The sequence below is a fragment of the Plectropomus leopardus genome, chromosome 19 (assembly GCF_008729295.1).
Source record: "Plectropomus leopardus isolate mb chromosome 19, YSFRI_Pleo_2.0, whole genome shotgun sequence".
Lineage (NCBI taxonomy): Eukaryota > Metazoa > Chordata > Actinopteri > Perciformes > Serranidae > Plectropomus > Plectropomus leopardus.
In genome coordinates, this window is record NC_056481.1 from 19,253,196 (window position 1) to 19,277,803 (window position 24,608).

Here is a 24,608-nt window from a genome sequence, read left to right on the forward strand (position 1 = left end):
TTCCAACCAATCAAAGCGCTTCAACTCTACAGAGCCACATTCACCCAATGGCAGCTGAGGCTGCCATAAAAATTTGCCACTTGCACACCTAAACATCACACCAATGGCACAGCCATCAGAGAGATCACACACATGCAGGATCCAAAGATAAATGTCACACTCATATGATAAAAACATGAAGAAATGAAGACTAATTATGCAAAACTATGAATGACAGTGAAGAAGGAGAGTCCACATCAGGGCTAAGTGGACATCAAGACTGCGAAAAATGAGCTTTTTATTTCACATTTAACATTAAACCAGCTATAGCCCACTGTGCAACTTGCTGAACACTTAGCGAGCACCAGCAGCTGCAGCACACCTGTCACCAATAAGATAACATGATTATTTCAGATTCTTTGGTGAGTTTTTATTCAGTGGGCCGTGGAGACAGAAGTTCACTACAAAGCAGCAGGATGTTTTTAGAGGAAAGTTTTATACTGTGACGTCAAAGCTAGCTTTAAACTGTGGGCTCAGGACATTTGAGAGACAACAAAGATGAACAGAAATCACAGGAAGTCCTGAACAGACTGATCAATAGTACCGTCTGATTCAATCTGCCCTTTATCACCTCTGCTGTTCTCATATCTCTGTCTGCGGACACAGACTGTCTCCTGGATGAGGAGCTCAAACAGGTAAATCTGTAGATCAATAAGTGATAGTTTGTCTCAGCACAGAACAGCAGGAACTGAATCAGTCAACAGGAAGAACGTGTTTTTTTCTGTTGAGTTCAATGCACTGTAAAATCTGAAAAGTTAATTTTACTTAAAATAATCTTTTAAACTCACTGATTAATTTTACTTCATTTTGTGAAGCTGTTGCAACAGAGCAGAAAAAATTATACATAAAATATTTATTAAACAACAATATCCAACAAACATATTCCGTAAACTACATATACACAACACATATTTCACGCCTAAAAAGGCAATTGTTTGTTTTTGTTTTTGATTTTATTTTTTTAAAAAAACCAACAAAAAAAACCAATGTCAGATTAAACATGAATATTCACACTTTCGACCCCAATACTCACCATATGCACCTCGATCAATTTGAACAAAAATTAAACATTTAAGGCAAGTCAAGTCAATTTTATTAATAAAGCCCATTATCACACACTTTGCCTCAGAGGGCTTTACAGCATAAGACATCCCTCTGCCCTTAGACCCTTACATCGTCTAAGGAAAAACTCCCCCAAAAAGGGGAGAGATGCAACAACAATAATAATTTCAGTTTAAGACAAAACAACCACGGGTCCTACAGGGGCACTTGGGTAATGCAGACTTTCATGAAAAGCATTAACCAAACAAGTAACTGCTCATTTGAACACTTTGAGTGTATATTAAATTTATTCCTTTTTCTTTCCTGTACCTGTAAGAGAGAGAAAGTTAGATCAGCTCTCTGTTTGATTCTTGAGTACTTAGCACCGCCATGTGGATGTCAACACACCTCATGGTCCTTTAAACATGTGGATTCAGGCACTCTTTCTGTTCTCAGAAGAAAAGATAGATATAAAAGTTGTTCCATCTTTGCTCCACATCTCTGACAGGAATGTGAACCATGTCGGCCTCCAACTGTAAAAGCTGATTGTTGTTGGTCAACCACATGATGAAACGCATGGTGACAATTTCAAGCCTGTCCAGCTTCCATCTGCACGCTCCGACTCATCCCCCGTCCATGTCCAGCCACTCTGCTCTGAGGATCACTGTGTTTCCTCCTGAGAGGACAGGAGACATGGACAGGTAGGCATAAGAATCTAACATCTTTGAAAAAGATGTTAAAACATTATGGGATCCCTTTCTGACACTGTGTGACGTTTGCTTCCAGAGATAATGCATCGTGGTTGTTGGTGCTCCTTCTCCTGATCATCCTGGGTGTGGCAGAGTCCACAGACCCTCTGACAGATCTGGGTAGGTCATCTAGCACTCCTTCCTTTTGCTTTTCTTACATGCATGATTATAACTAAAGTTTGTTTTTGAAAGAAAACATTGCTGGGAAGTTGGTTTTCTACCAGATGGAAGGAAATGCCACATATGTGCGGGACACAGGAGAGCTGGCCTCAGATGTTCCCACTGAGACCATGTTTGAATTGTTCGACCCTCAGGAAAACTTCAGCAAAGCAAAGTTCACCTACACTTGGGACCTGGGGAACGGGTATGAGCACTTCTCCAATGTTTGATGTTTAAACTGAGGTTTGGGAAGCTTTTCCTTGTCCTTGAATCGTTGTGTTGGTGCAGAGAGGTGATCCAGGGGACGGAGCCAGTGGTGCGATATCATTACTCTGAATCAGGGAATTACACACTGAGGCTCAAAGTGGGAGCGAATGCGACCAAATCTTCATCTCTGATCACTGATGTCTACTCCACAGACGTCCAAGTGCTTGGTCTGTACCTTTATATTTAATTTTATATGAAGTTTGACAAATTTAAATGCTTGAACAGATGATGAGTTTAAGCAAATGTTCTGCCTCCAGTAGGGGAGAGTGGGGCCGGTTGGGACAGGGGGACAGTTGCTTTTCACCACGCCATTATTCAGCCGCAACCTCTTTATTTTCAATATCAAAGTGAAGACCTTCTGACTGGCCCTCACATTTTATTTAAGTTTCGAAATCTAAAGTGTTAACCTAATTTTCTCTTTATTATTGTCATTTTTTCATATATTCTTTTTAGTTTTGCCACATGCAAAAAACATGTGATCCGAGGGCTGATTTTCTGGCCCACTGGTTGATTCTAGTGTTAAGGCCCTGACACACCAAGTTGGCAATCAGTGATGTTGTGCTGTTGGTGAGTGTCTGTTGCCCCAGTCTTTGCGGTGTGCCCCACACCATCTGGCCCTTGTCAGCACTTATTAGCTTTTTTCAACTGATTCAGCATGCTGAATCGCATAGGTGATGTCGGAGCCTGTCAGTGAATGAAATCACACTGATTGTCAGCTGAGCTCAGATTGTTAATTTAAACCTCTATTTTGCATCTCTCTGTCGTCTTTGTTGCTCATGGTTTCAGTAAAATGAACTGAATGATTGAATTGTTGGGAATCCTACCAAGCTAACATCAGCATGTTAGCTTGTCCATATGGACCAAGTTTAAACATATATTTTAGCGGTGTTTGTTTGCATGATCTAAGCATCTAACTAACTTTATCTCCAGCAGGTAGCCAGCAATCTGACTTCATACACCCAAAGAACTTCTATAAAAACTAACTGCATGGCAACCAAATCATGCCTCTAATTGGGACATGCATTTATCTGTCAAAATGTGTAACCACACCTGCCCAGTAAAAGGGACCGGGCATTTAATTGGGACAAGGCTTACATTTGAAGTTTTACGTAACTCTTTAGAAACATTTCCTGATAGTTTGCGTTTTTTTGGTAAATATGCTTTGTTCTTTTAACACAGGATTGTGCTCTTAATGTGCTAACTAGTTAATGATGCTCTTCCTGTTTCCCTTTTTGAATGATGTTTACAGACGACCACTGGTTTGCTGGTATGGAGAGTTATTTAATCTCATGCAGGCACATAATGTATTAGCTGATTGGCCATCAGCTGTAGTTTTTGCGGTGTGTTAATATGCAACTTTGTGGCCGAGACACAGGTGACATGAGGTAACGCAGCAGTCGGCTTCTGATGCTGCTAGTTCACTGATGTTGGTTTGGTGTGTCTTTTTATTGGTGGCAAGGAGAGGAGTCTTTTTAGGTTCTAAAAAACTGGATAAACTGTTAGCAGACACCTGCATCTGGTCAAGTATCGAATTATTCTCATTACTGTTCAAGTAGTCAGCAGTCTGCAGCCAACCCCAGTCTTCCCTATGCTAGAAATTTTCCCTCAAAAGATTTTAATTGTGAAATTATGTTACTTTACTTCTTATTATCTTATCAAATTGGATTTTATAGAAGTTGAAATTATCTAAATAAAGTGATGATTTGATGATGATAATTAATGTATAGATGCCATTAAAAACATCGAGCTGAAAGGACCTGCAGACTACGAGGTGTCCCAGAACACAGCTCTGGCTGTTCATGTGGATGGAAGGTAAGATGCATTTATTTTAATTTGTTTTGTGTTTATTGATCTGAATAAAGGTTAAATCTGATATCTTCACTGTAATGTTATTAAGTTATAATGTGTGCAATATTTGTGTGTTTAGCCCTCCCATGTGGGTGTGCTGGCGTTTCCTGACCGACTGTGTGCCAGACAAGGCTGGGGGCTGCACACTGACCATGCTGTATGAGAACACCCTGAGACTGAACCACACCTTCACCTCCGCCGGCATCCACTGCCTCGACATCAGCATCCGCAATGACATCAGCAAGCTGCAGACCTCCTTCAGTCTCTTCGTCAGGAAGAGCAGTGAGTGGACACACACACGTACACACACACAGACACAAGCACCACCTGAACAACAGGCCACCTTACATCACCAAGACATTTTTCTAATGTATTAATTTAATCCTTTATTTAACTTTTAAAACGTGGTTGGACATTTCTTGCGCTACCTTCGGATCCCTTTCACAAGCTATTTAACTATTTGAAAGCTTGGTTTGATGTCTTTCAAGAACGTGGGAAAAAATGCAATAACCAACTTCACATGACATGTCCCACAATTTGCAAGAATTTAGTCAAAGGTAACAGAGAAAATGACCTGAAAAACAATTTAAAAAAACAGAGTGACAGTTATTATAAAAATATCAAAAATCTATGGAAATATCTCCAGAAAACTATATTTATAATCATTATGATTATGTGTTTAAAATGATGTTACAGTAAATAATATATACATACATTTTTTTGCTGCACTTTTTTTTCCAGGCCATTTTATTTTTTTGTTTTTTTACTTTTCTTTCCTTTTTTTCTTGTAACTTTTTACTTATTGCTTTTGCTATTTTTTGGCCCTTTGTTTTTATGTTGCCTTCTTCCAATGAAAAAAACCTGCAGCATGAGATCAACATGATGAAAAAAAGTTTGATGTGTCTTTAACTATTTTATCATTCCCTTTTTTACTGTCTCATAAGACATAAATCAGTTTATAGTAGCATGTTGACACTTAGAGAAGCTGTAGCGTCGTGTCATGAGGTGTCACCATGTTCTGTGTTAGTTCCACTGATGTAGAGAGAGAAACAGAAAACAGAGGAGTGATCTTACTGCTCAGAACATGTCTGCTGTGTTCAATTGATTCTCTGCTGTTGTGATCCGTCTAAAACTCATCAGACACAGCTTTTATTGTCGGCTTTCTATTAAACAGGAACATTTGAAGACTTGTGTTTTTGTGATATGTTGACAGACAGCGACACAGTGTGGTCCTTAACATAAATACATTCAAAGAACTGATACTCACAGACCTTCACCTCTGATCTTCAGACCCTCCTGTCTCCACAATGCTTACACTTTGGGGAATAGACAATAGGTGGATCATAACACAAATGTCATCCAAATACTAAAGGAGACTTCAACATGTTGCACTTTAATTCAGATGGACTGTTTTGCTGATGTAGTTGAATGCACTTTTGAACCGTAAATCTAAAGCATCATAACATTAAAGGTCCTGGCTGTATGTGTTAGATCAAAACCTTGATATAGTGACAATGGTGGCAGTTCACTGAACTGCAGTCAGTATTAGAGCTTTACTAACCGAAAAATCAGGCATAAACCTGCATAGTTTCTGTCCAAGCCCGACCCATGGCAGCAGTTTTGGGCCAGAAACCGAAACCCAAATTTGTTCTATAAAAATAGGCCTATATTATATTAAATTTAATATATTATAAAATTAATACTTTTTAATATTAAAACATGCATTACAAGCAAAAGGCTGATGTGTTTCCTTGCACCACTTCTCCTTCTTTTCCTCCTTCTGTTAGTCTGTCATCTTGTTTATGACAGCTTTGGCAGTACAGACTGTGCCCCTTGATGCGTCTAAACTGACCACTCAGGCTTCTGCATCTACAAATGACATTTTAGGTATCCTTCTGCATCTACTGTTTACATTCCAGGCTGCCACTACCATGATGTCAACAAATGCACACAGTGGAATGATGCGGCACACGGTTATGTCTAGATGACACAAGCACACGGAGACCAGTGCCTGGACGTCAACAAATGCTTATGCTGGCCTAGATGGTTAGGATCAGGGGAAACAAACACCGAACTTCTGCATGAAAGTCCAGGGTTTGATGGACCCATTCACTGCACCTCCCCTTCAACCCCAATTCCTGCCATCCAGGGGTATATCATACAGATACAAAAGGGGCCTTTTGGTGCCTGGATTATAAGTCCAAAGCACTGTCAAATCGGCGGTATTTGACAAGTTTGGAATGAGAACAGAAACCAAATGAAGGTCCCTCCGTGAACTGAATGCTCTGCAGATTTGACCTTCGTCTTTTTGTCTCTGTGTGATTTTCAGATAACACCCACCTTTTCTTCATCCTGTCATGTGCTGCAATTCTTGTAGCCACCTTTTCTTTCATCACGGTCATCGCCTGCCGCCCTCGCCATCACAGCAGATCACAGGTACATACAAAGGAATGTGATGCATTGTATAGTAGCCTATAGTAGCATTCTTTTGTATTTCAGTTTAACTCTTTATCAGCCAGAGTTTAATGTGGAAAGAAGAGGTGACTGAGAGCTGAATAAGGGACATGAAACAGAAACATACATGTGGTGTTAGGGATTTCAAACTGGGTTAAATGCATGAGCACTTTTAAAAAGCTGCGTGGGGAAAGTTTCAGTCAGGTGATGGTAACGGTGATGCACTTTATCATGTTTCTGTGTGTTTGTCCAATGAGAAGAATTCAACAGCTCAAGAAAAGCTTCAGTGATTTCACTTGAGTGCAGTTTATGACCACAGGGAGGCGCTCTATGCCTACAATTCAATAGTGGACTGACAGTCACTCTGCAAAGACTGTGGAACTGTTTGAAACAAACATCTATTTGATTTGATATTTATTTTGAACATGTTAAACAAAAAAGAAAGAAAAATTTTTTATGAAAATTGCAGTTACAGAAATGGATAATAACCCATACACACACTCAATGAATGGGTTCTTCTAAGTAACAAAAAAAAAACTTACATGTTTGAAAAGGAGGAAGTATAAACATATTATTTCCTACCCTTTCTCAGCTAATCATTGTTAATTGACTAATGAGTTTAATCTCTAACGTATATACATACACTTACATTTTTACACTCACTCACACACACACACACACACACACGTACTGTATAAATACACGTACATATTTATGTACCTCTGAAATTACATACATACACATACACACATATTTACACATATTAAACATATTATGCATACATACATGTATGTGCATGGCTCATTTGTGTGATTTGTTTTTTTGCAGATTGCTTCTTCCAGTAACGCTTTATTCATGAAGAAACAAGACTCTGAAGGTCAAAGTAAGATTCTGCTGAATGTCTCCAACATGGAGAGAGGAGAGAAGGAGCCGCTCCTCCTGCAGTACGGCTCTCAGTACTCCTCCTAACCAGCTCATTGTCTGCTCCTCCATCTGCGTTATGACTATGCTATAAATCTTTGCACCTAAACAGCTTTTTAAATGAAGTTGTGTCACAGTGACACAAGACTATGTGACACTATAGCTTCTGTACCTGGCTGAGTCACTCATGTATAGGCTTATAAGGTCACATGACTTATGTGTTTTCCATAAAGTAGGTCATAATAGTGATAAATTTATGAGCTGACATTCAAATGAACTCATCATAAATTAATAGCACAATTGTAAGTCATGTTTAAACAATGAGTGTTAATGTAAGCTTGCTGTGAATCCATCACAACACTCATTTATTTATGTTAGATTTAATTTTACAGAAACTATTTAACATTAAACTGGTATTATACCACAGAGAGGTTATTGCTCATTTTCAGCCGGTGGTGATGTGTTCCAGAGTTGGCGGCGCTTTATGGAGAAAGCTGATGAATTTGAATTCAGGTCTGCAATGTGGTGTTTTATAGTTTCTATTCACCATGTTAATCTGTTACTGTCTTGTCTTTGGATACAGTATCTGGAAACGGGCTGTAGACTGTTAATACATTTGAATTTAAGAAAACAAAAATTAAGTAGTAGTGATTCTTTCTGTCCATAATTATTTCCATTCCCTGACTGTATCTTGGATGTTTCATATTGCTGTATGAATTTGGGCTTTGCTTTGCTTAACTTTTTTGTACAGTGCCAAATATCAAAGAATTTTAAATCAGTCTGAATCTCTGTGGATGATAGAAATGTTTGAATTCTTTAACATACAAAACAATTATCATAGTGTATTTACTGGTTAGCAGAAGAAGAAAAACCAATGATGATGATTAAACAGATGATGGCATGAAGATGTCAATCAAGAGCAACCATGGACCACTACTGCAAGTTATTTCAAAGAACCTCAAAAGAAGAGATTTGATATGAATTTCATCTTGTTTCATTAATGTATGACTGTATATTACTGATTTATTTGACTTTATGAAGTATGATACATTGCTGCTTGTTTTGAACAGTTCCTTGTAAGGTGTCCTTGAATGCTTTGAAAGACGCCCATAGATAAAGTGCATTATTACTTTTGTCTGTTTGTTTTCAAGGTTTCTTTGGAGCTGTTTCACCTACAGTTTTTTCAAATTATTTTTTTTTAGCTGTGAGCTGCTCCTACATGTCTTCCTTGTGCATTGCATTTTGGGAAAATTATGCGTTAACGGCAAGGTGTTTACTGCGCATATTGTCTATTTCAAGGATAAAGACTTATTTCTATCCAACCCAGTCTCCAGAATAAAGATCATTGTAAATGTCTGAAAACTACCATGACATATTGTTTCATATGTATCCGATTTGTCTGACTTATGGTTTGTTTCCTGTTTTATTCTGAAGGTCACTCACCTCACATGTCATGATTTGGCTTACTTCCTTTCTTTGTTTGTTTCTTGCTTGTTTTCTTACACTGCTGCTTTGTGTCAGTCTCATTAACCCTCCCTGTTCCTGCATGCCTGTCTTATGTTAGTCTTGTTTGCTCCGCCCTCATAACCACACCCTCGATATCAACCAATCCCTGTGTTTCCCTCTTTTTGCCCGCCTCCACCAGCTGTGTCTTGTTCTTTTGATTGGTTCTTTGTCTATATAAATCTGTGTCTGCATCTCTCTTTCTTTGTCAGTCTGTCTGTGCTTGTAGATTCACTCCCTGTTTAGCTTTTTTTTTTATTTGTACTTTTAAGTTTCATCTGCCTGAATCTTCACTTTTGTTGCCTGTTTTAGATGCATTTACCAGTTGCGTTAAATCTTGCTTCGTGTTTAATCGCACACTTACATCAAAAGCACTGACAGAGAAGCGCTATTTGACAAGTTTGCAATGAGAACGAAATTTGTGAAAATGCTGTGGTGATGTTTAGGCACAAAGATCACTTGGTCAAGGTCAGGAAAACAGGTTTTGGCTTAAAATATCACAAACCTGTCCACCTTCTCCTGATGATGAACTCAGCTAGAGTTAAAAGTTAGAAGTGTACAATGCCAACATTTGACTGTGATGACTGGGCTTCTTTATCAGCATGTGTGGATTTTGAGATGCGATGTAAAAGTCTGCAGTCATGCTCCGCTTGTGGCAAGAGAGAAGTGATAAGGATTCATCATCTAAATGTCTCCTGGCAATCCATCCAACTGTTGCTGAAATATATCAAAGTGATGAACTGATACTTACTTCCACAGCACTTCTTTAAACTGAAGAAAACTGAGGCTTACTGGTGTAAACACATTAAGAAAAAACTGCATTACAGAGACAGAAATGAGAGACTTAGTGAGACATAATTTGGCACTCAGTAAACTGCTAATTATTGACTAAAAACCATCAGACTGTGGGAAGAGAAAGAGTCGAATAAAACTGAACTAAAAAGGACAAAATCCTTGAATGTTTCCCACAGCGCTGACGTCAGTCAGATTATTTTTATACCGTTGAGTACCTTGATGGTGTTTAATGACAGCTTGTCTGCTCTCTGTTAGAGATGTCCCAACATTATTAATTGTGCGTCTCCTGATGAATGCAGCTGACAGAAACACTGTGGAGAGCTGCAGGTGCTTTGATGAAAACCTACACTTCCATCAGACCGTCAACCTTCAGCTGAAACACTGACTTGCTGTGGTTAAAGTCTGCAGCTGAACATTTAACAAACTCAAAGCTTTTAACTCTGCTTCTCACATCGTTAAAGCTGTGTCACATATCATTCACAAAACATGGACCAAAAAAAATATGTGCAGCATCTCCTGTCCCTGGTGGGTAAATGATGACATTAAAGTCAGACTCCAGAGGATAAAGATTAACTAGAAAATTTGTAATGGCAGTTTTTGGGGACTGCTGTTTGTTTGAAAACAATCACTTTAAATGGTCCATTCACCTGAAGAAAATGTTGGCATTTTACTTTTCTGTGTACCATGTGATGCCTCACATCTGTTTTTGAAGTGATGTAGTTCTGATTACATGTATATGAGCTGAGGCCATCATCAGTAGGCTGAGGCCATCATCAGTAGGCAGAGGAGACAGTGGATGGTATGACACCTAAAGGCCCAGACACACCAAACTGACATTAAAAAAAAATCTATGAAAGCCAACTGCTGCGTCGCATCATGTCGCCTGTGTCTTGCCAAAAAAGTTGCACCTAAACGCACCACAAAGACTACAGATAACAGCCAACCAGCACATACATTCTGTGCCTATGTGACAGGAAATAACTCCAAACCAGCAATAGGCGGTCATCCGTGATTGGCATTCAAAAAACGAAACAGGCTAATGTTGAAAGAACAAAGCATAGCCTATTTACCGTGCAGCAATGAACATCAACACAAACCACCAGGAGACTTCTTTGCCTAAGAGCTCAATGGCTTAAGAAAAAAAACATCTGACCTTATAGAAAAAGTTTGTTTTCAGCTCATTCTCTCTGGACTTTTGCTCTTTGTTTATCCTTCTTCTTGCATGCTGTGCTAAACTGACAATCAGAACAATTTCATTTACAGACAGGCTGATTCATCATGCTAAAATGGAAAAAAAAAAGCAAAAAACAGCCAACAAGGGCTGACTTTTCGTGACAAAAGCTAGGGTTACAGAAGCTCACTGATGGCCAACCATTGGCTTGGTGTGTCAGGGCCTTAAAAAGAAATTGCTTTAGCCCGATTGTTCCATTTTCTTTATGCAAAGATAACATTAGCAAGCCTTATCCTGTCATTGGAACAACATATTTAAAACCATTTGTTTTTGGATTTGTGTTGGAAAATGAGAGGCTTAGGGAGTTCGACATCAGTGTAGACAGAAAATGGACACGTTACTGATAACGTGGTTAAAAACAACGTTCACAGTAGCCTTATTATGCTGATTTAGAGACTCACTGAAAAGGATACTGTAATGAAATGACCTTGTCAAAGTTTTTCTTTTAGTTGTATTTGTAGGACGTCATATCTACGCTCCTCACCTGTTTCACTCCCAAATAATATAAGACAAAGACATGGTGACTTGGCCAGATGTATGAATGGATTCAGGTTTTGTTGTCGCCGCCTCTTTCTTGGTGATCTTGGTCGAACTTGTCTGATTAATTAGTATAATTCACTCAGGGCTGTTTTTCAAGTGTCCTCATATAAAGACATGTTTTATGAGCTTCGAATTGTCGTGCCGTAGAGTGTACGGCCGGTCTTTGTGCCTCTCTTCACAACATGTCATTTTTCAGTGGCACAGGATGCTCTGTATGTTGAAGCCTTTTATGTGGGATGAAAGAAAGAAAAAAAGGCAATTACATAAAAGTCTCTGGCTCCCTCCGTCAATACAGAGCTGGATTCAATCAATAATGGACATGGAGATGGAAAAGAAGATGTCCAAGGCCGGTCACACTTTATTAGCCTGTGTTTTTTTTGGTCTAACTCTAAAAGCTGCTGGATTAATGGGTTGATTAACAGTTGGTTTATTTGCGCCGAAATGTGACGATCCATCAGAAATGACGAAAGAGGCATGAAGACTCATTCTTAAAACCTAAAACAGTATACAGACCTATCATGAAGTGTGGCACTGACAAGTTCTTCATTAAAAATAGTTAAGATGAAGTGGAAAATAGTTCCCTCTTGAATAAATGTGGAGGCAGGATTTCACAGTGACTGGAGAACCTCAGTCAGGTGTTACTCAAAGCTGCATCGATCAATATTAACAATGGATCAAGTGTGTGAGGTGAAAGGGTTTGTTTGTAGAGGATTGTGTGTAGTTTCTTTCAGCTCTGTGGAATGTTTTATTTATTTTCTGCTCTTTGTTTTGCTTTTCAGCAGCAGTTTTCAGTGAATCAGCTCTTTATTTATGATACATTTTTTATTGCTTTTTCATGGCAGTATATAGTAGTATAAAAAGGTACAAGACAATTACTCAAATTAAGCAAAAGAGGTAAAAAATAATAATAATAATTAAATGATTATAACAAATGTGTTTTTTTCTGTAAAATAATTTAAAATATATGATTATAATGATTATATTACTCTTCCCTACCTCTTGTTAATTCTAAAAAATGTCTCCCCATGTTTTCAAAAACTAATTTACAGGTCATTTTTTTCTTAGTCACCTTTTACTTACTTCTTGCAATTTGTGGGACATTTCTTTCCAAGTTGGTCTTTTTCTCATGTTTTTGAAAGAAATCAAACAAATTTGCTTCAAACCCTCTTTGCATGTTTGATCTAATGAATTGTTGATTTTGCTGCAGGTTCAGTAGCTCCTCTTCTTGCCTTCAAAGAAATATTAAATAATTCTTATCAGACTGGATTACAATGAAGCTCAAATTGCAGTTTTAGTGCTGTAAGCGTGCAGTGTTTTCAGAGCAGTGTGCGGTCAGAGAGCGCTGCTTTGACCTTTTGAATCTCTCAGCTGTTAAGTGTCTCTAATGCCACCCAGGACACCTGTTGTTGTTGCCTTGACCCTTTAGGCCTGAAGATCCCGCTCAGCTGCTGTAATTAACTCATGTCACTGCTGTGTCACCTCGCCAGCTTAACCACGACAAGAGGTGACTTTAAACCCCATAAACAAAGAATCGCACATTCACTGAATCATTAAATATACTGTAGTCCCAGAGAATACACTGGTTAGCAGGAAACTTGTAATGTAAAACACAGACATTCATATAGTTGTTTTGCAGGAGTCATTTTCTTTATTTTTTATTTATTGGCAAAGCAAATGATTTCCAACACTTAGAAAAATTATAATGGCACTTACGTGTCCTTACGAAGGCCGCGAGACAAGACAGACGAAGCCATATACATGACGACACATATTATATATAAAAACTATATTCTCTCTGGACAGAGAGACTACACCACACGTACATGATTAATGTACATTCAAGTCGAGTTTCAATCTGTTAATTTTAGACAATTCACTGCAGCAACGAGTAAAAATATATCACAACACAGGAGCGATGGATATTTTTCCAACATGATTCAACATTAAGATGCTTTGCTCAAATTGGAAAAAGGCAAGAAAAAAAAGCACTGTCATAGATTCACTATCATTATTAGTTATGTATGCCAAGAATGAAGCTTCCCAACAAGTTTGAACTCTTGCAAAAGCTGGAAAACTGCAAACAAGTATTTTGCAGTATTTCTACCAGAGAATAAAGTCTGTTGTAAAAATCATTCAAATACCAGCGAGCGCACAGAACAGATTAAGTGACAAATGTAGTTTTCCAGTTTTATATATATATATATATATATATATATATATATATATATATATATATATATATATATATATATATATATATAGATATATGTATATGTGTGCATGTATTTTCCCCTTTCAAGGTCCAGTGTGCAGGATTTAAAGTGAATTTAATATAATCAGCGTGCTTTCTTTAGTGTATAATTACCTGAAAATAAAAATTTTAGCTGAGATAGCTGCAGGTGAGATGATGAGGAGCAGATTAAATATAAATTGAGAGATAACTGTGTTTATAGGATGTTTGCTTATTTCACTGATTGTGTTATTATTTTTGCACTTTACACAGAGTTCTACAAAATGTCAATCAAAGGTGCACTCATAAAGTTAATTTTAAATAACTTACAAGTGATTAAATCGTCATTATTGTTATTTAAAATTGATCTCCCCATTAGTGATGCTTTAATTTGATCTTGTGGGGTATTTTGTTGAGTCAGTTTGAAACCGAGCACTCTGAATGAATCATTGTTCCTCCTGATGTTTAATATTAATGGTGATTCAGATTGCTCTGATGGAGAACCTCTCCGATGTGATGCAGTCCGTCAAACTCTTTCTTTACCGTGTTTCTCTCTGACAGGTCTGATGAGTTGTGGAGGGGTACACGTACGAGTATGCAAACAGGTGTTTATTAAGAGCATTTCTGAAACCATTAATGGTGAACTGTGGGTGTTAAAATTTGGCTCGTGCATCTGCAGAATCAGGCGTGCACACACAGCTTTTTAAATCTGAGAAAAAAAAAATGCATCTGCATGTTTCTGCATTTTACAAACACACAGTTTTAGTTGTAAGTTTTATGCATCTGACCCTTGGTCTGTTTGTTATGGAGAGGAGGAGACCTGTATGAATAATTCAGCTCCTAGTAAGAAACCTCCTGAACGCTGAAGAAATTGTAACCATGAGAAGTTTCAGTTTGTGGTAATCTGCAATCCTCACAGCGAGACACCACTAAATCCCCCTAAATCTCACACACTGGATCTTTAAAATGAGTGAAGGTGTCAGGATCCGAGGGGTGATTGATGTTGGCTTTAAGCCAATTTCCCTGTTAAGAAATAGACATAACATTAGCCAGACCTTTAATCTTTCCTCACTTCCATGCTGCACGCAACTCCCACACACACGCAAACGCCCACACCCGACTGTCAGTTAGAATCTGGACCCTGTAGCAGCAGCAGGTCATATGTGTGTGTGCGCCAGACCAGAGGGGGTTTTCATTACTGCAGAGCTTGTGATTGTGGAGGGGGCGGACTGATGTATATGAGGTCTTAGCACTGATACCTAGGGGGGACTTTTTACCACGGTGGTGGGTGTTTACCTTAGTCATAGTAAACACAGAAATATTGGTTCATGATGATGCTCAGCTTTCACATAAACCTCAAATATCTCTTTGTGCGAAACAACGTCAGTGTTTAACATGAAGTCTATGAACTGCCTCACAATCAGAGCAGACAATGAAAACCGGCAGCTTATGTAAAGAGAGGCAGGATGATGAGTTTTAAGCGTTGGGCAGTCTTTCCTGACACATCTCCAGGGGCCGCTTGAACGCTCCCCTCCCAAAAACTTCCACGTTGGTTGCGAGCCAGGAGATGACGTTCCCGGGGATGTAGGAGCTGCAGTTCGCCATCGACTGGATCTCCACCGGCTTCAAGACGCGGTCCCAAATATTCACCTGACTCAGCTCGCCCACGAAGGCCTGACCAGCGTCAAAGCGCCCACCCACCACGTCCTGTAAGGGCCATAAACAGCAGGATGGGCATTTAGGAAGCACCAGAGGTGATGGTGTTTGTGAGGTGGAGGAAGATGTCTTTGGGACTGAGGCTGAAACAGTCATTAAATTTTAATCAGTCTGTTATCCCTCCCTCTGTTCGACACTGCAAAGGTTGAAGCAACGTGTGGAAATGTCTGTTAACGTCTGAGATGTTACTGGTTTTATCTTCAGTAAAGAGCTGAAGTCTAAATAGGACAATGCAACACACAAAGGTTCACAATACCTCACTCTGTGTTCGGACTCGCATACTAACAAACGTCCTACGACCAGGGGCGTGTCTAGGAAGTGGCCTTGGGTATTACAGGCCACCCCTTAAATCTGATTGGCCACCCCAGGTGCCACTCTGTTGTCTAAAACCACGATATGCTGTTTGCCCAGCTGGAGGGGGGATTTAAGGCTTATTTTGCCTGCACTTTATACTGTGACTATTTTTGAATGTGCATTATTTTCTATTGTATTTAGTCCTTGGAGGTATCCTACAATGTCTTTCTTAGGTCTCAAAGAATTAAGTAAGGATCTTTAAATTACATTTGCACGGTGCATCCATTGCATTGTGATTTGCAGGTCTACTTATATTAAATCACAAATGCCAGAGTCTTTGCACACAGCACAAAACCTGCCATTATATAATTTTTAGTGGGTGTTACCTTTGCCAATAGTGGGATTTGTGGTTAAGAATGTTTAGTACATCTGGAATTGACCTTTCATATTTTTTTGAAAATGTTGCTGCATGGGGTCCATTGTGCCTCCCCCTAAAATATAAAATATCATCTGTCTGTTCTGAGTTTTACTGAAATACACAGAGCTTGTGTTCGCTGGCAGAGAGCCACTGAGAGAAATTCAGAAGAGGTACTTGTACACACAGGTATGTGTCAACGTCTCTTCTTCTCGTCCTTGGCAGATGTACTTTAACAAACGTGGTTTTGTCTGGGGTTTCACAACCTGATGTCTGAATTCCAGCACTCCACTTATGATAACACCAGTGGCTGAAAGCAAAATTCCACGATTGCTTCTTTGCTGTGACACAGCAGTTAAACACTTAAACCACACGCTGAGGAGAAAAAGATCAAGGTCTAAGGCAGTGCAGGTCTAATGTAATGCAAGAAGACAAAATCACCTTCTACCATAGATATTTAACTAAAAAATGTGATACTCGCTGTGGCACTAATACAGTCAAAGAGTCAAAGAGTCAAAGTGTCTGCAACATTTCATGACAATCGACCCCATTACTGTTGAGATATTTAAGTCTGAACCAAAGTGGTGAACACGCCAACATCCCTGTTTCTATGTTTCTAGCAGTGGTGGAATGTAATTAAGTACAGTACATTAGTACAACTTTGAAGTGAATATAGTACATATATAAGTACGTATAGTGTATTTCTGTTTTATGCCACTTTATTCTTCTCAAGTACATCTCAGAGGCAAATGATGTACTTTTTACTCCACTACATTTATTTAACAGCTTTACTTACTTGTTACTTTCCAAATTTAGCTTTTTGTTTTTAGTTTTGGGTTTGAATGCCAGCTTTTGTTGGTAGAAAAACATCTAAAAATACTTGGCTTTGTTTACAGAAAACTACTGTTAAATGTCTTAATGTCTTGTTAAAAATATCTGGTTTTGTCGCCAGAAAAAATATCTTCTAAATGTTCCTACATCACCTGAAAAATAACTTGTTTTTGTTTGTTTTTTGTTTTTTGTTTTTTTTTTTACAGAAAACTGCTGCTAAATGTCCCAACATCTTGTTAAAAAAGTCTGTTTTGTCACCAGAAAAACATCAGCTAAATGTCCTGATGTCTCATAATAAAATAACTGGTTTTGACAGAAAATCATCTGGTAAATGTTCCTGGTGTTTATTAAAATTACCTGGCTTTATCACCAGAAAAAATATCTGCTAAATGTCGAGATGTCTCCTTAAAAATATTCAGTTTTGTCAACTACTTTTACCTTTCATACTTAAGTTCATATTGCTGATTATACTTACATACTGAAACGTATGTAAGAAGGACTTTCACTTGTAACAGAGTATTTTCACAGTGTGGTATTAGTATTTTTACTCAAGTAAAGGATCTGAGTTCATCCTCTTCTGTTTCCTAGAGCCGGCACTATGGCTAAAAATACACTTTATCATTCGGTTACTCAACTAAAAAACACATTAAATGAACTTTTCTGCTTTTCATACTTGGTTGTAGCTGATTTGATTTCAACAGACTGACTCATCTCATTGTGACAGTTTTTAATAAAGCACAGGTTGGTCCAGTGGGAGACCTCGATGATGGCTTCACCACACCGTTCTGTTAATTGTGTTGTCATGATAACCTGTCACCATCTCATTACTGCCGTAGGTGTGTCTGTGTGCAGTCTGCGGAGGTGCTCCATAAATATCACACAGCTTATTATCAGAACCACTTGACATTGCACTTGGATGTGTTTGATAATGTGATGGTGCACTTTGTTCATGTTCTGAAAAGATGTCTCCACTACTGTCTGCTGTCTCTGATTGTGCTGATCACTGCTCCAAAGCTCACCTGCTCCTGCCCCAGGATGATGACTCCCCCAGGTTTGATGGGGTGCCAAGCTGCCAGGTTGTCTCCGGTTCCCAGCTTCTCTCCGTCTTGGTAAGCGTCCCATTGGCCGTCCCGTGTGGTCCAGGAGATGCAGATGTGGTGCCATCTTCCATCACGGACCTCCAGAGGCAGCTGGGCCACCTGGGGGTTAAAATACAATAAAGACCACTGACATAAAAGTACAGGATGGCTGCTGATTGAAAATATGACACAGTTTAAGATGTTGAAGTCAAAGTTTCCCCCCACAGACATGTTTGAAAGTATTATATTTTGTTTAACGTGATTTTGCCACGTGTGTTTTTGTCCAGTTCCAGTTTTATTTTGAAATGTACTCTCCTTGTGTTCAGTGTTACTTTTACTAATTAAGTGATGATGACCTCATGTATATCACCTGTGTGTAGTTAGTAATCAACTCTTTTGTATTTAAACTATTCAGTTGCCAGATTGCAGCCACAGTGTGCTGATGCTCTCTTTTCTTGTGTTTGATTCTTTGGTTTTTGTCTCTGCTTGGATTACAGACTTTATTTCTTGTGTGATTATTTTTTCTGTTTTCACTGACTGCCCTCACCTGTATGACCCCTGATCGCTAAAGTAGAGATTTGGTTCTAACTGTTCTTGGCGTTTACAGCTTTGTACTAAATCATTACAGACGGGGACGTGTCCCCTGAGTCCCCCCCTCAAATATACAGCTGTGGTTGTGCAACATACAATATCTGCTATGATGTTTTCAACATTAGTTTACATCCACAACCTGCACACTCTACTTTCATCTAAACTGTCACCATGCTAATGATAACTCTGCTCTCTCTGCCGACAGTCTGCACCAAAGATTTAAGTTTCCTTTTATGGTTTTGTGCCAAAGTCTGTTACCCCGTCGACATGCATTTTATTTGCTGTATGAAGACCTTTAACACCTTGAAACCTGGACTGACATCAGTTTTATTGTGCTGTGTTGAGATGCCTTTCAAAAGCTATCTAACCCCTGAAACAGAAGAAAATTGATTTGACTTCTTTTGAAAACATGAGGAAAAATGTGCTGAGCTACTTGATAAGAAATGTCCTGCAAATTGCAAGAAATTTGTCAAAGTTGACAGGAAAATGACCTGAAAATTAATTTCAAAAAGGAGGAAAATTTTAAAATTCTACAGAAAATGTCCAGAAGCCTATCTGTATATTGGTAAAAACATATTTTATAATTATGTTGTGGGGAAAAAAAGGTACGCATATGTATTTAAAAAAACTTAAAGGATTTGGGGGGTCACTTTCTTGTTTTTTACTTTTCTTTTCTTTTTTTGCTTATTTTCAGGTATTTTTCGTGTTACTTTTTAATTTATTTCTTTTTTTTTTTTACTAATTTCCTTCTTATTATCTTATCTAGCTCGCCAGATGCATGGGTAAATGTCAGATTTTTGGGGAGTGCACAGACATCACTCCTTCACCAGAGGAATGTGAAAACACTTCTCTGGTGACAAACTTTGCACCAATACAAATCAGTATACTCAAGGTCATAAACATTTCAGAGGACATAAACACAAGACATTTGTGAGCGGAGGGGGACTTTAACGTTCTATCATCTAAAAGTTGTTGCCTTGTCATTGATGAGCAGCTCGATGGGGTTATTGCCCCACTCGATCAGCACGATCTCATTGGCTTGTCCCGGCACGCCGTAAGAGAAAGGCGTCCCAATGCCAGGACTGGCGCTGGACTTGATCCACATGCAGAGTGTAAAGGCATACATCTCTGGCAGGCTCTTGGTGATGCGACCGTACAGGTAGTTGGTCCTCTGGGGGAGGGACAACTTGAATTGCTCTGGGGACTTGAAGTCTCCTCCTCCTGTAGAGATGCAGAGAAGGGGACAGAAGAGAGGGACAGGGACAGATAATTCAGACTGTTAATCACTGCGTTAGGATGAAAGTGAGGAAACGGTCACCTCATTTATGTTTCATACACAGACGGTGGTGATATCAAACCTCAACAAAGGTCCCTTTTATGTAAAACATGTCCATGTCGGTCCCACCATCTCTGACTCATCAGACCCTCTCAGAGTGCCTCCTCTCCATATTAACTCATACTGTCTGTGCACCAGTTTCCTGCTCCCTCATCCTCTCCCCACCCTCCGTGATCTTCTCTCATCCTACCTTTTTCTGCACAGTTGTAAAGTTACAACTCTTTACTACCTTTCTCCAGCTCACTGATCCTCTCCACCAGGGCGTTGAGTGTGCTCTCTGTCTTCAGCCTGTAGGCAGCTGTGGCGTTGGACAGCATGCTCTTCTCCTCCTCCAGGTTGTTGACTTTCTTCAAGAGTTGCTTCTCCAGCTCCCCGAGGCGACGCTGCAGCAGGTCACGCAGCTCACTGGGGAACGCTGCGCCCGATATGTTGGCCCGCAGCTGCTGTTGCTAAGGAGGTAAGGATGGACAGGAGGGCATGAACAGGAAGTGAGCAGAGCTGGTCAAGAACAATGTCAGAGCTGTAAGTGATGACTTACATCACAGCTCAATAAGGAAAAAAAATATGAGGAAAACTACTCATACTTTTGGTTATTTGTTTTCTTTGCATTTTTTTTTTTTTTTTTGCGATTTCTTTTCCTTTTTGTGTTTTTTAAACCAAACATGGCATCCAAACCCATGAGCCCAAAAATGATACAATTTTTTATTACAAGACACTATAGTATTTGTGTAGTATTCTGCCCTTATCATTCATTACTAACAACTACTAACATTTTTAACATCACAATTCCTACCTAATCTAAACTGTGAAAAAACAGTTTTTAAGGGTAAATAAGGTGCCAGGGTGCATTAAAAAGCATAAAAATAGAGCTTGTAATAAATCAATCAATCAATAACATCCTGGGGAATAATACCATGTGGACCCCCCTAATGAATACTCAGCCCTCAATGTCCTTAAATCCTAGAAACACCCCTGGTAAACATGCCAACTTTCTCTAATATCCAAAAGCAAGAAACATTTGCGATGCCATAGGGAGTTAAATCTTGCTGCAGTGATCAATCAATCAGTCAATCCTGAATACATGTTGTCTAGCTGTTCATTTCCCAAACAAAACATTCAGCCTTCAAGGTCTGACAAAGAAAATCTTCCACTTCTGAAACACAATTAATTTTTTTCATGGTCATCCAACCAAAAGAGATCAACATAGGTCCTTTAGCTGAAAAATACGTAGCTTACTTCTTCATAGGCTGGACAGTGAAACAAAAAATGATCCTCATCCTCAGTTTCTCTGGTCTATCCTACTCTGGATTGTCTCTGAGGTTAATGGTAATGCTCCTGAACATAACTGAGCACACACAGATTTTTGTCTCCTGCTTAGATTACACTTTACATAAAGCTCTACACTGTAGGTGTTCCTTAGGAGACAGACAGTTTGTCATTTTGGTTCATAGCATATATTAACAGATCATTTTCCCTCTACACTCCCAATCTCCTGAATATCACGGAAGAACTATAAACTATAAATGAAGAAAGATGTAGATGACACTGAGCGCAGCCAGGGGGATGTTCTGGGTGTATGGAAAGATTTTTTTGTGTCATAACCAAGAACACTTCAGTAAAATAAATAAATTAGTCTTCCAGGCACTGTCTCTGGAGCAATTCCAGACTTTATACCTTATGACATCACAAGTTTAACATACTGGAATCCATATTTTAGGTGGTGTTTTCCTGTAAAGCCCTGCAGCATAATAAGCACACATGTCACATAACCCACAGTCGTGCGTAATCGGAAGTTTAAAGCTAATTAATCTGTTAGTCACAGATCCTTCTGTTTGATCACCACGATACGAACTCTAATGTTTCCAAGAAGAGCCAGTATACCGCTGAGCAGTGGATGCACATGGTGTGGTAATCCTATAAATCCGCTCCAGGAATCAAACGGTGCTTTTACGCACGGCTTTGGTTCCGACTTACCTCCAGGTTTTCCAGCCGGTCCTTGAGCCCCTGCATGGTTTTCCCCAGACTGTCGATAGTGTCATTCGGATCTCTGGGGACATCCCCCATCGTGTTCTGCTTCTCCTTGCCCCAGGAGGCTCCCTTTTCGTACTTCCCCTCGTCGGTGGCTGATGCGCACAGGGACAGCTTGGTAGTCAGCTCGTTTATGGTGCCGATCTGTTTGGAAATGGTTTCTTTCTGCTGTAGAATTGTCTCTCGTAACTGCATGACAGTGTTTCTGAGCTCCTCTTCCTGGCTGCCGGCGTTCAGCTCCGGTAACAGGGTCACCGGGCAGCTGGCGTCACCGCTGAGGGGGATCGCCCGGCAGATATACCGCTTCCCATCGTCCGCCGCCTGACCGCGCGCTGGTTGACCGCAAACCAGCGCACACAGACACAGCAATCCGCACAAGAGTGGAAACATACCGGCTGGGAGTCAGGGGAAACACGTAACACTCTGACTGTAAACCCACTTCTCAACTTAGTGCGTAAAAGTGTTATACCCAAAAACCATCACGAGCACGTGTTTCTCCGGAGCAGCTCCATCCCTGAGAGGAGAAATGAAGAAATTTCTGAACAGAAAATCCGATCAGCAGCGACTCAGTCAGACTGTAAGCTCGTGGCTTAATGTGGCTTGTTGTGTTATTCCTGGCCAAAGAGAGCGCGCGCTGTGGTGCTGATCGGACAGCTCCTCTCAGGAAAGAGGATTACCAAAAAAGGTGTCCGCAAACGCTCCTGATTGGCTGTAGTAGGCTGACGTCACCGAGCAGCTGGGTCAAACATTTGTTGATTTATTTATTTGGAAAGTTAATTAAGCGATGGAGAGTGATGAGTTCAAGACCGGAAAGGTGGGATTAATCTCAGTTTGATTTCATGGCCCCATACCTGTCCTCATTTTGATGTTGTTGCCTAATTAATGTATTGCTGCCATGCAGGTAGCATGAGTCCGTTCAGCTGTGAGTTTTGTTGTTTCAGCTTTCACAGTTAAGAAGGAAAAATGCCACGGAAAAAATCAATAAATCAAATTCAATTGAAAGATCAAATCAATTGAAAAATTAATCAGTTTAATCAATTTAAATGAATATGATCCCAATTTTGTCCTCAAAATGTTTTTGTATCAAATGGGGACAGAGCAGGGGCATAGCACCCAATTCTGGGTCCTATGCACATGTGTTTTCTGTAGGCCCCCTGCCCTTCATTTTATGATCAATGTTTCTCTTCTCACCTTTTATTTTTTTTCCAAATATATATTTCCCTTTCCCTTTCTCTCCAGGTCTCTTTTTCCTGAGGGGGTGGTAAACAAAATCGTAAATTTTCCTAGCACCAAAAACTTAATTTCCTGCTCTCTGGTGAATTTTCTTGTACTGATTTATGGTGTAAAAGTCTTTTTAAGGATAGGATGGCTTCAGCATGACATGCAACAAAGGACCACAGGCTGGAGTTGAACCTGTGGCTGTGCAGATATAGCCTCTGTACATGATGGGGCAACCACTTTAACAGGTGAGAACTAATGGGTGAACCAGGCATTTATATTTCATATAAATGTCATTTCAAGTTAAAGTAACAAAATCAAAATAGATATACAAAGCTCTCAGTGGCCTTGGACAACTCAACTTTGCTAATTTCTAGTAAACTATTCTCCTTCTTGAAACACTTCGACCATCTGCTGCTGTTTTATTGGAGGTTCCCAGCAACAGCTAAAAAAAGAAAATCAAGGATGCAGCCTTTGTCAATTATGCCCCAAAGCTATAGAACACACTACCTGTAGATATCAGAGAAGCCAACTCACTAAATATTTTAAAAGGAAAGCTAAAAACAGACTATTCACTCTAGACTTTCACTGGCTCTCACTCTTTAAAACTCTTATTTTTACACTTCTGACTGCTGCAACTCTCTTAAAATGTTATTTTTTCTTAATTGATTTTTGATGCTATCTAATGATTTTATGATTTTAAGCACTTAATTTTTATTTTCCCTGCTTTTGAATGTCTTCATTCATGCTGAATAGCCTTCCTGGCCTGTTTTTATTGTAAAGCCCTTTGTGTTGCATTTCTTGTATTAAAGGTGTTATATAAATAAAGCTTATTATTATCAATTTAACCATGCTGGGTGATGAAGTGTGACGACGTGTGGATCCTAAATTACAATTAATGTTAAAACAGTAAGTAATGATACTATCTCTGTGTGTATGAATACATGTTTAAAAGGTAACACAGAGATCCAGAGGCCATTTAAGGCTGAGAGTTTTCCCGTGCAGCCGTCACAAACATGAGTCATTATAATGTAGGTTAGTCTCTTCGATAAAGGAAGCAGTGGTGAAGAAACAGGATGTGGTGGTAAACAATTAGCAGCAGCTGCCTGGCTAGCTGTGAAAGGTCAATAAAGCCTGGTGTGCAGACTGGAAGACACACCACTGTGCTTTGAACATGGCGTCCAACCAGGCGCCAAATCACACTGTTAATCAGCGACTTCTTCTCTCTGACAATACAAACGGCTCAGTTTGATTCACTCAGTGAACTTTGTTAAAGTTTGGTGTTTAAAAACCGCCGGGAGCTCAGCTGAAGATACTTTAACC

The 24,608-nt window shown here is 39.4% G+C and overlaps 2 protein-coding genes across 2 annotated transcripts; one reads left to right on the forward strand and one right to left on the reverse strand.

Annotated features, from left to right (window-relative positions):
* The first annotated feature begins 440 nt into the window (after window positions 1-440).
* On the forward strand, window positions 441-8,838 carry tmem130 (transmembrane protein 130). Its single transcript, XM_042508419.1, has 9 exons — window positions 441-674; window positions 1,589-1,781; window positions 1,867-1,949; window positions 2,022-2,193; window positions 2,277-2,422; window positions 3,983-4,067; window positions 4,183-4,385; window positions 6,433-6,539; window positions 7,386-8,838. The coding sequence occupies exons 2-9, from the start codon at window positions 1,645-1,647 to the stop codon at window positions 7,524-7,526; spliced, it is 1,074 nt and encodes a 357-aa protein (XP_042364353.1). The 5' UTR covers window positions 441-674; window positions 1,589-1,644; the 3' UTR covers window positions 7,527-8,838.
* Window positions 8,839-15,253: 6,415 nt separating this feature from the next.
* Window positions 15,254-22,457, reverse strand: nptx2b (neuronal pentraxin IIb). The gene is made up of 5 exons (XM_042508492.1): window positions 22,014-22,457; window positions 20,269-20,488; window positions 19,680-19,924; window positions 18,053-18,232; window positions 15,254-15,484 (listed from the first exon to the last, which is right to left on the reverse strand). The coding sequence occupies exons 1-5, from the start codon at window positions 22,455-22,457 to the stop codon at window positions 15,254-15,256; spliced, it is 1,320 nt and encodes a 439-aa protein (XP_042364426.1).
* Window positions 22,458-24,608: the final 2,151 nt, after the last annotated feature.

Bases quoted from the DNA above. Each gene is read 5' to 3' on its own strand.
- tmem130 (XM_042508419.1), top strand. From the start codon at position 1,645: ATGATGAAACGCATGGTGACAATTTCAAGCCTGTCCAGCTTCCATCTG. The intron at 1,782-1,866 runs GTAGGCATAAGA...GTTTGCTTCCAG, and splicing joins AGGACAGGAGACATGGACAG to AGATAATGCATCGTGGTTGT. The intron at 2,423-3,982 runs GTCTGTACCTTT...ATTAATGTATAG, and splicing joins CACAGACGTCCAAGTGCTTG to ATGCCATTAAAAACATCGAG.
- nptx2b (XM_042508492.1), bottom strand. From the start codon at position 22,457: ATGTTTCCACTCTTGTGCGGATTGCTGTGTCTGTGTGCGCTGGTTTGC. The intron at 20,489-22,013 runs GTAAGTCGGAAC...TTACCTCCTTAG, and splicing joins ACCGGCTGGAAAACCTGGAG to CAACAGCAGCTGCGGGCCAA. The intron at 19,925-20,268 runs GTAGTAAAGAGT...GCATCTCTACAG, and splicing joins GATCAGTGAGCTGGAGAAAG to GAGGAGGAGACTTCAAGTCC.